At 41.5% G+C, this 15,445-nt stretch overlaps 1 protein-coding gene across 1 annotated transcript in view; it reads right to left on the bottom strand.

Annotated features, from left to right (window-relative positions):
• Window positions 1-3,190: 3,190 nt before the first annotated feature.
• The window catches only part of LOC310891075 (adhesion G-protein coupled receptor V1-like), a gene marked incomplete at its 5' end in the record, with an annotated part of 29,244 nt that continues 16,989 nt past the window's right edge, over window positions 3,191-15,445 (bottom strand). The window contains 12 exons of the mRNA XM_083853385.1: window positions 3,191-4,952; window positions 5,161-5,283; window positions 5,911-6,163; window positions 6,650-6,757; window positions 8,002-8,145; window positions 8,231-8,397; window positions 9,259-9,383; window positions 10,225-10,400; window positions 11,988-12,250; window positions 12,737-12,878; window positions 13,383-13,521; window positions 14,011-14,089. Of these exons, the coding sequence (XP_083709511.1) occupies window positions 5,228-5,283; window positions 5,911-6,163; window positions 6,650-6,757; window positions 8,002-8,145; window positions 8,231-8,397; window positions 9,259-9,383; window positions 10,225-10,400; window positions 11,988-12,250; window positions 12,737-12,878; window positions 13,383-13,521; window positions 14,011-14,089 (1,652 nt within the window). The 3' untranslated portion in view covers window positions 3,191-4,952; window positions 5,161-5,227. The remainder of the gene's footprint in view (window positions 4,953-5,160; window positions 5,284-5,910; window positions 6,164-6,649; window positions 6,758-8,001; window positions 8,146-8,230; window positions 8,398-9,258; window positions 9,384-10,224; window positions 10,401-11,987; window positions 12,251-12,736; window positions 12,879-13,382; window positions 13,522-14,010; window positions 14,090-15,445) is intronic.

Raw genomic sequence — 15,445 nt, 5'->3', positions numbered from 1 at the left:
CGCCTGGTTGTCCCGGTGTGTTAGGGATGTTAGGGCATCCAGGGAGGGGTGGGAGAGCCGCTGCAGGTGGGGTGGGTGGCTGGGGGCTCTGGTGTTTGGGCTTTTGGAGGGGAATGTCCCATAGCCCATATACGTGGGAGCTGTGGGGCTGCAATAGGAGGATGCTGGAAATGCAGAGACTGGGAACGTGTGAAAATGTGGAGGTGGCATTTGAGCCCCTGGGGGTGGCGTACAGGGAACTGGGGGGATATTGGGGTGGGACGTTAAGGAGTGAGTGGTGGATATTTGGGGCATGTGCGGGGCTATGGGATATGGCATGCCACCAGCACTGGATATGAGGGGAATGCAGGGATGTGGGGAAGCTGCGTGATCAATACGGGAACCTGAGCTGATGGGGGCGCGCTGGGAAATCTGGCTATGGATGGCACTAAGGACAGGGGGCTTTGGGGATACGGCAGGCTGCTGGGGAGGGATATGGGGGCAGGAAGGAGATGGCGACCCTGCCGATGGGATACAGAGCGACTTTGGGGCAGTATGAGGCTGTGAGATATGAGGATAGCGGAACCGCTCTCTCCTGTCCTCCGCGGCCTTATCTCCACCTCGCAGCCTTCCTTCCCCTCCAGCCTCTTTCTGCCATGCCCTCAGCCCCCGGCAGCCAGCAGTGGATGAGAAAGAATCGATAGAGGGGAGGGAGCGTGCTGCCGGGCCATGAGGTCCCAACGCTGCTCCGTGACACCGGGAGGGCTGCGAGGTCACAATACCTCTCGGTGATGCAGTGCTGGGCCGTGACATCCCGACACCCCATTGTGACGCGGGGCCAGCCCACAGGCACTGCTCCGCACCGGTCCTGACAGCAGCAGTAGCTGCAGCTGCAGCGGCGGTGGTGGAAGCATGGTGCGAGTGTGGGGAGCCACGGCCCCTGCCTGCGTCCTCTTCCTCCTCCTGGTGGCCCTGTGTGCCCGGGGTGCCCAGGCTGCGCCATGGCGACCACCGGGAGCAGGTGGGTGGGCAGGGCCGGGGCCAACACCAAACCCTGGGCGGCATGGTGCTGCGCGGCACGCGTATGGATGGAGGGGACGGGGACGGGATGGCAGCAGGGCCGGGCGGGCACCGCGGGCAGGGGGCAGGCAGGAGGCAGAAGCCCCGCAGGGTGGCACGGTGGGGCCGTGGCTGCTGCGGGGTTGTTTCCTGCCGGGGGGGCCGGGAGCGGCGCTGGGGCCGAGAAGCCTGGGTCTGAGCCCCTGTGGGGCTGAGGCCGCTGGCCCCTCTTGGGAAATTTCCACCTGCATCTTTGTCCCGTGACATTGCCTCAGCCCCCTCAGTCACTGCAGGGTGCTGGGGAAGAGGGAGAGCACAGCATGCCATGGCAACGTCTCTCATCTCTGCTTGATTTTAGATGATGACGGTGTTGGCTCTCGATATCCAGCTTCTCAGCTGGATCATGGTTTGGAGCCTCAGGAGGATCCCCGAGGTACGTTGCGAGTGTGCTTCCTTGAAGGAAGATGGCTAATGGGCTGTAATAGTTTATTCAGGGTCTTCCAAGTGCGTTTGTGCCTTGAGGGGGCTTGCACAAATGAGCCCTGAATATTTCTTCACTTGGAGAGATGCCACCCCTGCCCCTCTCCACAGAGAGGGAAGAACCCAGGCTTTTCTTCCTGTTTGGGCCATGTCATTACCTGAGCCCCAGCCAGTGCCTCCCGGTCACTGAGGAAGAGGCAGGCCCCAAGAGGCAATGGAAGCTCCCCTCACCTGTGTCTGATCCCACTTGTGCCCACAGGCAGTACTGGTCAAGTGCCTCCATGGAATCCTGCTCCTGAGCCTGCCAGTATGGGTCCCACAGGTGGTAAGTTGTCCGTGTTCATTTCCTTGCTGTTTGTTAAGGGTTTGTTGAGCTAGCTCAGCAAGGGTTCAGCTGCTCACTGGCCAGGGGGCTTCTCCATGACAAACATGGATGATCATTTTTCCCGGGGTCTGCACGCTCCCCCTGCAGTGGGGTCTTCCTTTGTGTCCAGCAGAGATCTTCCCGTAAGAAACACCTGAGGGGCCACATCTTTGGCGGCGTGGTCCCTGCGGGGTGTTGCGCACAGCCTGGAGAGAGGATTTGGGAAGAGGCCAAGAGGGAGCCTCCAGCTCAGCAGGCCCCTTTGCGGCTTTGGAAATCCTGGCTCGTGTCTGGGTCCCACATCCTTGCCTGAGCCCCCTCCAGTCGCTGCAGGTCACTAAGGAAGAGGTAGATCACACCATGCACGGGGAATGTTTCTCTTCTGTGCTTGATTGCAGCAGTTCTCGTAGGCTCTGGCTACTCGACACCTCAGCCTGATGTGGACCACGAGCCTCAGGTTAATCTGCCAGGTAAGTCAGCGGAAGGCAGGAGCATCTAGGTGCTGCAGAGCCAGCAGGCACCTTGCGCTTGAGTTGAGACCTGGGGTGGGCACGGGGAGGGCCCTTCTCCGGGCAGCTCCACGCACGCTTAGTTTGTACCAGCACGGTGCCACTGCAGGCACCCAGCAACTGTTTGCAAGATGCTCTGGAGTGGCAGGGAGAGACGAGTGCCGTGGAGCAGTCCCCTCTTTGAACCGCATTCTCTGTCACTCTGGTCAGAAGGAGTATGTTGGCGTAGTTCACAGGAGGGACTCCACTTGTGTTTACAGATGGGACCGAAGGCGAAGGTGATCCAGGCTCCCAGATGGGTTCCAGGACTGAAGCTCTGGGAGATGGCCTGGGTAAGTTGTGGCTTTTGACTTCCTTTGAGAGCTGCCAGCTCAAAGCCCAAACGTCAGCCAGGCATCTCTGCAGGTGGGAGGGTACAGACCGGCACGTGTGCGTGCCCTGTCAAGGCACGAGCCCTGGTATGCTCTCCTACTGAGCTATTGATGTAGATGGCGCTGGGACAGAAACTTCTCACGGGGCTTTGGTTGCAGAAGTGTCCCCAGGGAGGGCTTTGCCAGACCCTCGGCTGCTTCCTGCGCTGGAGCCCAGCTGGTATCCCAGGGGTGGGTAGTCATTTCACTGACTTCACAAACGAAGCCCTGGTCCTCCAAATTGCACTGGTGCCAAAGTTAACTTCCTACTTTCTGTTCAGGTCCTCTAACAGCGAAGGACAATGCTGAAATAAGAAAATCTTCCCCAACATCCCCTGACATCATAGAGGATCTCATAAAGGAGTTAGACGAGGCAGCACCTGGTGGGTATATTTCACTCTGTCCGCCATAAGACTTGGGAAGCTGAGGTTCTAAATCCATGTGTGGACACACCGTAACCTGCACAGCAGGAAGGGATGGATCAGAGCGGAGACACTCAATTTCACACCTGGCAGGCACTGGTGAGCCTCAGAGAAGGCCGAGAGCCTCTGCTGCCGCTTGTGGGTCACGCCGTGTCCCAGGGGCAGCTGCTAGCCCAGCACTACCATAAGTGGTCCGAGCTGTTCCGTGCAAACATTGGTATCCAGCCAGCAGCAAAGGGCTTCTGCTGAACTTGTGTTCAGCTCCCGCACAGCGCTGCTTGCAGCTGGGCGAGTTCAAGGCAGGAGGCACAGCCCAAGCAGTCCTTGCTGTCTCATTTGCCGGGAGACACATGTCACTGCAGGGGAAAAGCACCCTTGGCGCTTACCTCAGTTTCAGCTGATTTAGCTGTCCAATTCTAGTTGGGTTTCAAATGACTTGGCTGTGCTTCTCCTCTTGTTTGGGGACTGTGGGCTCTTCCCTGATGCCCACGACTGTGCCCACAACATGGTTCAAGAGCTTGCGGCTCAGCCTGATGTGTGTGACTCTTGCCCTTCCCATGGGATGGAGTCAGCATGATGGGATGGACATGCTTCTCAGAAGGGCTGTTCCTGCCTCTGAACTGGATGCAGCTTTTTTCTGTCCTCTTTGAAGGCACGAATTGAGCAACATCTTGCAGTGTGCCAAAAATGCACTATGTGCGATGTGAACAAGAAGATCTCCTGCAATCTCCTGGTCTCGCAGCAGGCCAGATTTTGCTGTCTGTGCTGGTAGACTGCCAGGAGTCGAACACTTAGATTTTTCTTTGTGAATGACATGTTGTGTCCTGGTTCCAGTTAGGACAGAGTTAAGTAGCTCATAGTAGCTGGTAGGGTGCTATGTTTTGGATTAGGATGAGAAGAGCGCTGATAACATGCTGATGTTTTAATTGTTGCAGAGCAGTGTTTACACCAGGCCAAGGACTTTTCGGCTTCTCGCTCTGTCCTGCCAGCGAGCAGGCTGGGGGTGCAGCAGGAGCTGGGAGGGGACAGACCCAGGACAGCTGACCCAAACTGGCCAAAGGGGTATTCCATACCATCTGACGTCATGCTAAACAATATATAGGGGTGGCTGGCTGGGGTGGGGGGCCGGCTGTTCGGGGATAGGCTGGGCATCGGTCAGCGGGTGGTGAGCAATTGCATTGTGCATCACTTGTTTCGTACACATTATTATTATTAATACTATTATCAGTATTATTATTGTTATTTTTTTCCTGTCTTAATAAACTGTCTCTATCTCAACTCACAGGCTTCACTTTCCCGTTTCTCTCCCCCATCCCACGGAGGGAGGGGGGAGGGTGAGCGAACGGCTGTGTGGTGTTTAGCTGCCGGCTGGGTTAAACCACAACAAGCACTAATGAAATAGGCCACCATACAACGAAACATAACAGTCTCCGCTATCACAAATGAGTATCACAGAAAAAGAAACGCAAGGTGTCTCAGACAAGTTATATAAACAAAAAAGCCTACCTAGGTATAAAATCTGACTGGTTGGAAATAGTGGTCAGTTCATAGATCTGTGAGCTGGAGTTAACGGACAAAGCAATCAAGCTCTTGCTGATGTTCAGAGACCTTGCAGTAACTGAAGTGATATGATCTGCATATGGGGCTTCCAGCATTATAGAGAATTGGTTCGCTTCAGAGTTCCAAGCATACAGTGTTGTTATATCCTTACCAGCTAGGAGGACATGGACTACATGGAGCAAAGAGGAAGAGAATATTTTTTTAGTCATATATTTAAAAGTTACTGTCTTAATGCCAGAAGTGCACTTTGCAGAACACTGATTACACTGACTTTTAAGGTCTGATAAATACATATGAAAAAATAAAGACATGCATTTCTGAAATTCCAGCATTATATACTAGGATTTGAAAAAAAAAAAATCTCATTTAAGTCTTACCTAAACCTGAAGGAGGCATGAAGACATGGATATTTCTTACATCATGGACTGGAAGAGATTGGAAGTGTCAAAAAGTAGACTGCCCTGTCTCCCAGACAAAAATTTCAGAAGAATTTCCAGAGTCTACCAAGGAACAAAATGACAAAACTCACATTATTTTGCTGCCTTTTAGTTAAATCACACACTGGTGGCCATTCAAAGCCAGAGTCTGGCAGCTTTAATTATGAAGTGACACTGATTGTATTATTTTCCTTATTATTTGGTGCATAACTTCGATGCAAGAACATTAAGACTGACATTAGACAACATCTAATTGCAAAGAAACCTGTGGACTGCAACAAAAACTTTTTAGTAGCCATAGAGACAAAATGACATATAAAATGTCAACCTTGTAATAAAATACACGTATACTTTGCTGACTAGTGATCTGTGTGTGGCACAAAGCTCAGAAAAGCTTAGAAAGAGTGTGATAAGCAGGTAGATTAAATAGAGTTATTATTTCCCATTGTTACTGGGAAAGCATTTCATTTGTTTTGTAAGTATTTGAGAACAAGCACAAGGCTTTTATTTTCTGAGAGAAAAAGTAGAGATTACTTTCATAAAATACTTACTAGGGTTAAATGCTTATTGAGTACCGTCACCCCCGCAGTGATTCCAATAGCTTTCTAAACTCCTTTACCACAAAGGCCTTTGCTATCAAACAAGCCATTGTATACTCAGCAAACTCATTCTTTGTTTTCTGCTAAATACCTTTTGCAATAATTACAAAGACATCAGATCCAGAAATCCAGGACTCCATATGTTTTATTTCCTTTGCTGGTACTTGATGAAGCTTCCTAAACTCGTTGTTCAACCACTGATACAAGAGAATGTTTTGGCTGGTATTTGACAAAGAAACTAACAGGTACGTAAAGCCTCCTCTAGGAAACAGGGCTATGTCCACAACTCCATAAAGTGGAAGCTGATGATGCAGAACAAATATGTCTTTATTCCACTGGAAAACCTGTGGAAATACAAAAATCTTTTCTTTATATATTCATAATTAGCACCGAGAGAACTAAAACTAAATGACATGCCAAAAAAAATGGGAAGATTTATGGTGAACTGAATTCCTATATTCTTAGGTGGACTGTACTTTAAAGTAGAAGCCCACTGGTAAGTAATTGGTAATTAACCCTACTGCAAGAAGCTGTGCCTGCTCTTCAGAGGAACAGGTTTATATTCAGAAGCTACTTCTTTGTTTACATGCTACATTTCAAAACTGAAATAACAGTAGCAATAAAAACAAACCAGATGTAAATTATACACTCAGGTAGAGAGTATTTATACATCCAAACAAGTCTGGAATTTTAACTGTTATAAATTTCCAATAGAAACAAAAATAATATGTCAGAAATACATGCTTATAGATTTACTTCCTTTCATTATCCTTTCAGAAATAAGCAAACTACCCACATTAAAGCCAGAGAAGACTGAAGAATATTCAAACCTGGATGGAACTGGAACTGTTTGTGTGACTCACAATAATCAAATAGTCTTCTTCCTCCACTGCAAAATGTTTCACACGTCTGGTATCCAGAACAGAAAGAGTCTGTATCTGCAAGGGAAATATGAGGGTGACTATGTTTATCTACATATGTATATAAACAAATACATTTTATATTACATTGTATATAGTGAGAAAAAGTACGCATAGAATGTTAAGAATTCCAAAATTATGTATAAAACTATACATGAAATAGCTTTTAAAACTTTATATTTTATATATATATATATATATATATAAGCAACTAATTTACAGAATTAACATAACTTATCATACATTTTCCAGAAAATGTTCTATGACTTGATTGCTTGAGAATTTCTTCCCCCACTTCCAAGCAGAGCTACAGGCTGGGAGATGAGTGGTTGGAAAGCTGCCTGGCCGAGAGGGACCTGGGAGTATTGGTTGATAGTCGGCTGAATATGAGCCAGCAGTGTGCCCAGGTGGCCAAGAAGGCCAACAGCATCCTGGCCTGTATAAGAAGCAGCGTGGCCAGCAGGGCTAGGGAAGTGATTGTGCCCCTGTACTCGGCTCTGGTGAGGCCGCACCTCGAGTACTGTGTTCAGCTTTGGGCCCCTTGCTACAGGAAGGACATGGACGTGCTCGAGCGAGTCCAGAGAAAGGCAACGAAGCTGGTGAGGGGTCTGGAGAACAAGTCTTATGAGGAGCGGCTGAGGGAGCTGGGGTTGTTCAGCCTGGAGAAGAGGAGGCTCAGGGGCGACCTTATCGCACTCTACAGGTACCTTAAAGGAGGCTGTAGAGAGGTGGGGGTTGGTCTGTTCTCCCACGTGCCTGGTGACAGGACGAGGGGGAATGGGCTAAAGTTGCGCCAGGGGAGGTTTAGGTTGGATGTTAGGAAAAACTTCTTTACCGAAAGGGTTGTTAGGCATTGGAATGGGCTGCCCAGGGAAGTGGTTGAGTCACCATCCCTGGAGGTCTTTAAGAGACGTTTAGATGTTCAGCTTAGTGATATGGTTTAGTGAAGGACTTGTTAATGTTAGGTCAGAGGTTGGACTAGGTGATTTTGGAGGTCTCTTCCTACCTAGACAATTCTGTGATTCTGTGATTCCCAGGTAATCCTCCCTGCACCCTCAAATGTAAATATATAAAAAATACAAACAATGTAAACAACTAACTATGACAAACTTACATCACTGAAGTTATGTAGTATTTTAGGACACAAAACTAACTCTTGTCACACAGAGTGCTTTTTTCTAAAACATGGCCAGACTGGAGGACCTCCCTTGGTCCTTGCCAACCCATACTATTTTAAGATTTTAAAATTAAAATCGATTTACCCACAACAATCTGTGTCCAGCCATGAATGCATACACACTGTTGTTAGAAGCTCCCTGTGTGGCTCCTCCATGAGTAACCACAAGGTAGGAAGAGGCTCCAATTTGGAAAGACACACAACTTGTAGGATTCCACATACTGAAATTCTGCAAGAAGAATAAAAAAAAAGTAAGATTGTGACTTAAATTCCTTATTAACTAGCATGTCTGGTGTTCAAAAACAAACATTTACCTCAACAGGAACAAATACTCCTTTCCACTGGTAGACAGTAGAAAACAAAGCTGGAGGCATACGCAACAGAACACCGTACAGGATTTCTCTTGAGGTAAAGAAACACCAACCAGATGCTGATTCTTCCACAAAACTTTGCAAGACAGATAGGACACTGATACCACCCCCTGCAATATAGTAAAAAATAAAATAAAATAAAATAAAATAAAATAAAATAAAATAAAATAAAATAAAATAAAAACACTATTTACTATTATATTACTCTTGAGATCTTTTCTAACCCCATTCCCATTATTTACCTCCCAAAGCCAGACCTAGTATGAGAAATGATGAAGTTGTGTCTTAGTATTTGTTATAAGTGTATATAAATACATAGAAATGTTACAATGCTAAGGATATAATGAGAGTTAAGCAGTAAATGTATTTTTCATTCATTACAACTGCACATGGAAGACATATAGGCAATTTGAGTCTGACTCATAATAATTGATCTTGGAATTTAGCTAACAAGAGAATTAGCTAGATAGCAAGTAGTAAAGAAAAAAAAAAAAAGACAAATTACAAAATGTTCATGTTTTGTTCCCCATTTACAACATGTTCATGTTTTTATTCCAAGACGGTCCCTAAGCACCGTCTTGTCAGAACTAAACTCCAGGAGCTAGACTCTTGCATGTCACATGTCATTTATACTGTGTTAGAAAGATCCTGAGTTACAAGTAGTACGGAACAAATTTTATTACACACACACAAATAAATAAATAAATAAATGGCTAGTGACAATAATGTTCATATTAGCAGCAAAGACAGAAATAGAGATTACTGAAACTGGCAGAAGTGGCTGATGACAAGGTGATTCTTAAGCAGCTAAAGTATTTTATCTACTAAATCTTACATAGGAAAATATTAACTGAATTGTGTCTGAATACTTGAATTTACATTCCCAAGCTACATCTCCTGTATGCTTGGCTACTCTCTTACTATCTCCACTTCTACAAAAGCAGTGGACATTCTCTGTAAAGTGAACGTACTGATGCCAAATGCAGTATCTGATGATGTCTCCCACTCAACGCTCACAGAAACGTTAAGCCCATTACTCCGTGAAACTTTCAAATAAGCTGTAGTGTTGGCTTCTTCAATTATGATGAAATTTGTCCTAAATGTGAGAATCATAAAAATAAGGAAAAAATTATTTTATAGTATATTCATTGCTGTAATAAAAATAAGATTTTTACTGTACAATTCCAGATGCAGAATATACAACAGAAATAAAAAGAAAATATTAATAACAGGTTTCAGTATCTGATGGACTGGTAGCTACATTAATTAGGGTTTCCCAATGATCCTTACTACAATCATGCAAAATCATAGGCAATTCAACAAAATCTTTAAACAGACTGAAATTTAAGTATATTAAATTCACGTAATAAATGTTTAGATAATATTATTATTAAATATTAATATAAATTATTAACTCTAAATATCAATGTATTAATAAAATAGCATACATACATTTTTTATTTAAATAGTAAATTTATTTAATCTGTATGGTTTCAGCTGAATGGTTTTTAAAAATGGCAGTCCATATGTGTCACTTGCTTCTGAAAAACAGCCTTCAGTGAAAGTATATTTTTTACAGGTTTAAAAATGAAAGTAAATTATAAAACGTATGACTTCCTGGACACTGATATGAGGTTTGGAACTTTTAACATGGAATACTATCAGTGGAATATGTAGGCACTAGTGAAGTATTAGTTTATAAAGAAAAATAATAATAAATAAATTGAAATTTTGGATTATGAATAGTCCTTTTTATGCATTTTTCTACTCTTTTGTTTAGCAGTAATAGTATTTCACAATACCTTTCAAAGTTACAGATTTACAAATTGGGTTGCTGAATTTCTTTAATGCGATCCATCAAAAACAAAATTGTAGAGAAATATTATCTCTTTGGAGTATGAGCAACTATCTCCTTTTTACTGATCAGTGTAAAGTACCTATTTCCAACTGTATAGATGCTGAAAAGCCCTAGTGGAGCCTGGTTTTGTAATATTGTAATCATAGTTTCCACTCTCGTGCCTAGTCTGGCTCCTCCAGTTGGATTGAACAGGGTGACAATGAAGTGCTCATCCATTTCTGGTTCTTCATCTAGTACCGCAGAAATATGCAGCGTCTGATAACAAAACAAGCATACAATGTTATTGAGACATGATAACAGATGATGACACAGCTCTATCAGAATGTGCTACCTTTTTTTTAAATTTATTTCACTATAAGGCTTTGGATAGCATAGCAGGAGAAGAGCAGCTCATGAAGCTGGAGAGGACAGAATTGAGGCAAGCTCAGACTGAGTTCAGACTGAGGTTCTAAAGCCATCCATCTAGTGGCCTCCATTGGTGCAACACTAAGATGAGCATATTCACTTTTCGTTGTTGTTGTTCTCTTTTCTTTCTTTTCTCATCCTATGATCCTCTGAAGTTTTTGATCCTAATTTCATACTTTTGTTCTCTATTTATTCCATACATTTTTGGGTAGTTTATACTCACAACACAGCTATAAGTGTAATCAGTTAAGTTGGTTTTAATTTATTTTAGTTGGCAGCTAAGCTATCTTCAGGGAAACAGGGTAATCTCACTACTGGTGCTGTCAAGAAAGAAAAGGAAAAGGAAAAAAAAAAAGCAAGAATAGTGAGAGATTTGAAATACTCTTTCCTCTCGATGCTTCTTTCCCTCTCCTACACCACTGTGGATGAAGATCAGGTCTTCTAAAGGCAATCTCAAACTAGCAAAGAGCAATCTAGAGAAAGCTAAGTGCTTCACTTTCATTTGGGGCTCACTGTCATCCTTCACACTACTCAAACAAGCAAAAAATTTCATAGGTACGCATAGCCTTGCTGTACAAAATAAAAAGTTAGTGATGATGCATTTGGAAATAATACAAAATTTACAATGTTTTATATTTCTGTTCATTTCCACAATAAACCATATTTACCAACTATATTAAGAAGGCTCCAACTTCTTATAGATCTGCTGCATTGTGATTCCAAATGCATCTAAAGGCCAGAAATTGAAAACCAGTGTTTCCAAGAAAAGTTTGTCTCAGTTTCTATCCTATTGCCTGTAATATGCTAACACTAGCTTCACCAGCTTTACTGGCAAAAATAAATAAATCGAATTGTGATTAAACCTTAGAAGAGTCAGGATTCACAAACTTAAGCTAGTTCATTTTGTAGCTGACATTCTTGTGAGGACAGTATAGAGGCAGTGAGCTTAATACTTAAGTTATTTTCCAATCCTAAGACAGACAACTGTTCTACTTTTTGTATTTGTTGCAGCACATTCTGTTTAGTTCAGACTAACTAAAATGTTAAATTACAGAATGGGATTTTTACTTTGATCTTAACTATTAGGCTTGCAAATTATCACTTTAATTTAAAGTAAGTTTGCATTTCAGCTATAGATTGACTACATAAAAAGAACTGTTCCAAAGCACACATGAACGTTATCTATAGTGTACTGTTTTCAATTTACCTCAACCCTTACAAACTAAGAAACACCTAAAGATGAGCCCATTTAATTTTCACACACTTCCACATCAGATAATAACAGGAAATCAGTCACAGCTCATGACTCAATTCACTTTATGAATGAAAGAAGTAGAAAAAATAAACAGAAGATAAAGCACAGACATTTCTGAAATCTTTCCAATATTTCCAAAAAAAAAGCTTCCTAGACTTCTCTGGTAATAACTAGCATATTACCTTGAACCTGACTCCCTCTTCGAGCACAATATATCCTTGAGAAGGGGTCAAATCCATTGTTGCCTCTGAAGAATTAATCTCACTTACAAGATACTGAACAGTCACAGCGCCAAATATTCCCTGAGGTGGTTCTCTGATAATATTCAATACTGCAACACTTTCCATCAAATGGATAGATGTTTGCTCTCTCAGAAAGAAGTGATTGCTGTTATTGAATGACAAAACTCCATGGCCATCATCATTGGCAAGTATAGTAATTGTAGCTTTTGAAAAAGAAATAATGAAAATATTCTTTGGTTAACATAGTAAAATATAAATATACATATATAGTAACATAATACATAACATAAACACAAATACATTCTTCCTTTAGTGTGTATATAATGCTTATGTGTCCATGACATTACCTGAAGAGAATGGGAAGGCATTTCACTTTAACTAGGAAGATCTCTAGACAGGAAGAATATAGTCTCTCCTAGAAAAGGATTATGAACTCTCTAAAAAGACCTCAGTTCAGTGAGGTAGTACACATTGAAAAACTCATCTTCGTGCTTTCTGATTCATTGCTTTACATATAAACTTTTTAATTGCACAGATTTCACAGGGATGTTTCAGAACCTTCCAAAGGAGTATAAAGATTCACCATAGCAGGACAATGGTGCTTTCTGAAATATGATTATTCAGAAAAGTGGAATTAAAATGTGTGCCACAGAATTCTAAAGAAATGGAACATTAAAACTAAGTTTTACCTGTTGTGTTCTCCCCTAATTCCAGCCCCAGAGATGGATTTGTTAAAATTAACTGGAACTTCTCATCACCTTCAGGAATCTCATCATCAAAAATCATGACATCAACAGATTTATGCCTTTCTCCATCAGCAAAAAAAAGAGTCTAGCGTTGAAACACATAAAGCACCGAATACTTACATCAGTTAATATCACACAGAAATTTTTGACTACGGTAAACAGAATTCTGTGAAATAGGAAGGAAGGGAAAGCATAGGAAGAGCCATATTCTCTGTTCCTTATAAACTGATTGAATCAGAAATATAAAGGTTCAGCACATTACAGAATGAGGACAAGAAAGAATAATTTATTTTGAAAGTCCTGTTGCAAAAATAGTCTATGAAAAAGTTTGTATGTCTAATCAAAATTAAATTTGAAATCGATGTTTGAAAGTTTACATTTTGCTTTATATTAAAAAATATATTTTTAAAAAAGAAATAAATAGTAAGAATAAGAATATTTTTATTTCATTCTATTTAGATTACCAAAGCAACTGAAACAAGCTGAAACATCTAGCATCACTACTGATCATTCTGCAGAATAATCAAGAAGATATTCTTTTACGGAAGCTGAAAGAATAAAAAGTACTAGATTTAGAGTTGCTTCTTACCCTTGAGGTTACATTAAAATCCAAACCCAGCTGGGCCTCCAAATTTTGGGCATAAAAAAATACAGACACATTGCCATATGATCCTCTGTTTCGGTAAGCCATTACTGTCAGATTCCCATGAGATTCACTAACTTCAAAACTAAAATAAAAAGAATAATTCTCAATGTTCACTGATTATGTTCTTTTGAAAAAGATAGTACATTTTTATTACATTTTCACTCTGAATTATTCCCTACCTTATAGTTCTCTAACGCATCCTTTTTACCTTTTTTCTCTTATCTAAATTGAATTAAGTAACATGAGGTTTTTGTTTTGTTTTGTTTTGTTTTTTGCTTACATGAATGGTGAGGCTGGAAGAGTTGATGCAGGCTGGGGAGGTTAGGCAAATTGGTGATATAAAAGGACAACAGTGAAAGTAGTAATAAGTAAAAGAATTCTGATTAGATGAATAGTGAATTTTTGTTTTCAGTGTGGGAATCCCACTTTCTAGTTCAGCTGAATTGAATGATTACTTTACCATCTCAAAGACATGGCCCTATTTTTAACAGGAGTTTTACTTTTAGAAAGAAAATGGGCAACACCAATCACTAATTGGCACAGTAAGTTCTTCAAGGAAGATGAGACTTACTTGGTACCTTCCCATTCAATTACTCCTCTTACACCATCATTAGCATCGATAACAATTTGAGAAGCTAAACCTTCCACATCTAAAAGGCAAAACAGAAAGACAAAAATTAAAGAACAATAAAATCAATTTTCTTGATTTTCAAGAATCACAGAAGCATTTATTCAATCGGTACTAATATTACAGTGTCTTTACAAAAAATGTGTAGGAGAAAATGGGAGTGGGCAAGATAACTGGAAAGAGTCCTTACTACTAGAAGTGCAATAATGCGTCTTGAATTAGCACTGTAATATTTAATAATGCATAAAAAAAAAAAAGACTAAGGAAAATGTAGAAAGTTAAACAGCACATAAAACATTAGAAAATAATAAAGTCTAGATTTGCGATGGAATCTTAATTTGTCTTCACTATAAGTGTTTATTACAATGACATTCAATATTTTGCATTTGCCATTCTGAGTATGAGAAAGACAATGAGGAAGAATAATAAATGATTCAGCATTTCATCTTCTATTTGTGCTTCAGTGCCTCATCATACATTCTAATGGCACACCTCAGATTTCACTACAAATACACAACTATTAATTTATTTGTGGGGTGTTCACATACTGTAATATTCTACTGCTCCATAAAGACATACAGGTATTTACAATTAGCCTGAAATCGTAATTGAATACACTGCAGTGTGAAAAACACCAAATAATAGGTTAATGTCAGAAAAGTCTACTAACTTCAGAGACCAGAACTTTACAGTCAAAACTTAATACTTCTCAGAAAATAGGTTGTTGTTTTTCAGACAACCGCACCACACAACTACCTTAACTTACTTGTTTACTTTTTATAAACTTCAACTTACTTTCTAAAACCAAATTGACTTCACCGAGTCTGCCATAAGTATATTATGTTTAGATCCATATACATTTTTCCATCAATTCAGATAAAACTGAACAAAAGTAGAAGATTATTGCCATGAATCTAAGCCTGTCACTATGAGGTAGAGATGACGATGAGCAATAGCTCTACACAGACAACAGAAGTGTTACTGAGGTTTACAAATCCTGAGGGAGTAATGGCAATTAGAGACATTTCTGCTTCACTCCTGCATTTTCTCATGTCACCCTGTAGTCAGATCTGTTCACCCAGGATCTGTAAGAGTTTGCTCACAGACACACACGCGGACACACGTATTTGAGTCAGGCTATTTCTTCTACCAGAAGAATTCACTGACATGTTATGTGAACACATTTTTTCCTTATGACTTAAAACTATTATTTTCTCATTGTAAGTAAAGCTGACCCAATGCAGTGTCACATCAGTGTTAAATGGTCATGGTTCAAGGAGACAGCCAAAGAGAAAGTGAGACTATACAACACTGTTTAGTTTGGATGAATCTTTCATTCTTATATGCTACTCCTTTCATATTTTAGACTCAACTATTC

This window comes from Anser anser (assembly GCF_964211835.1).
Source record: "Anser anser genome assembly, contig: HAP1_SCAFFOLD_150, whole genome shotgun sequence".
Taxonomy (NCBI): Eukaryota; Metazoa; Chordata; class Aves; order Anseriformes; family Anatidae; genus Anser; species Anser anser.
This window is presented reverse-complemented; position numbering and strand designations above follow the sequence as displayed.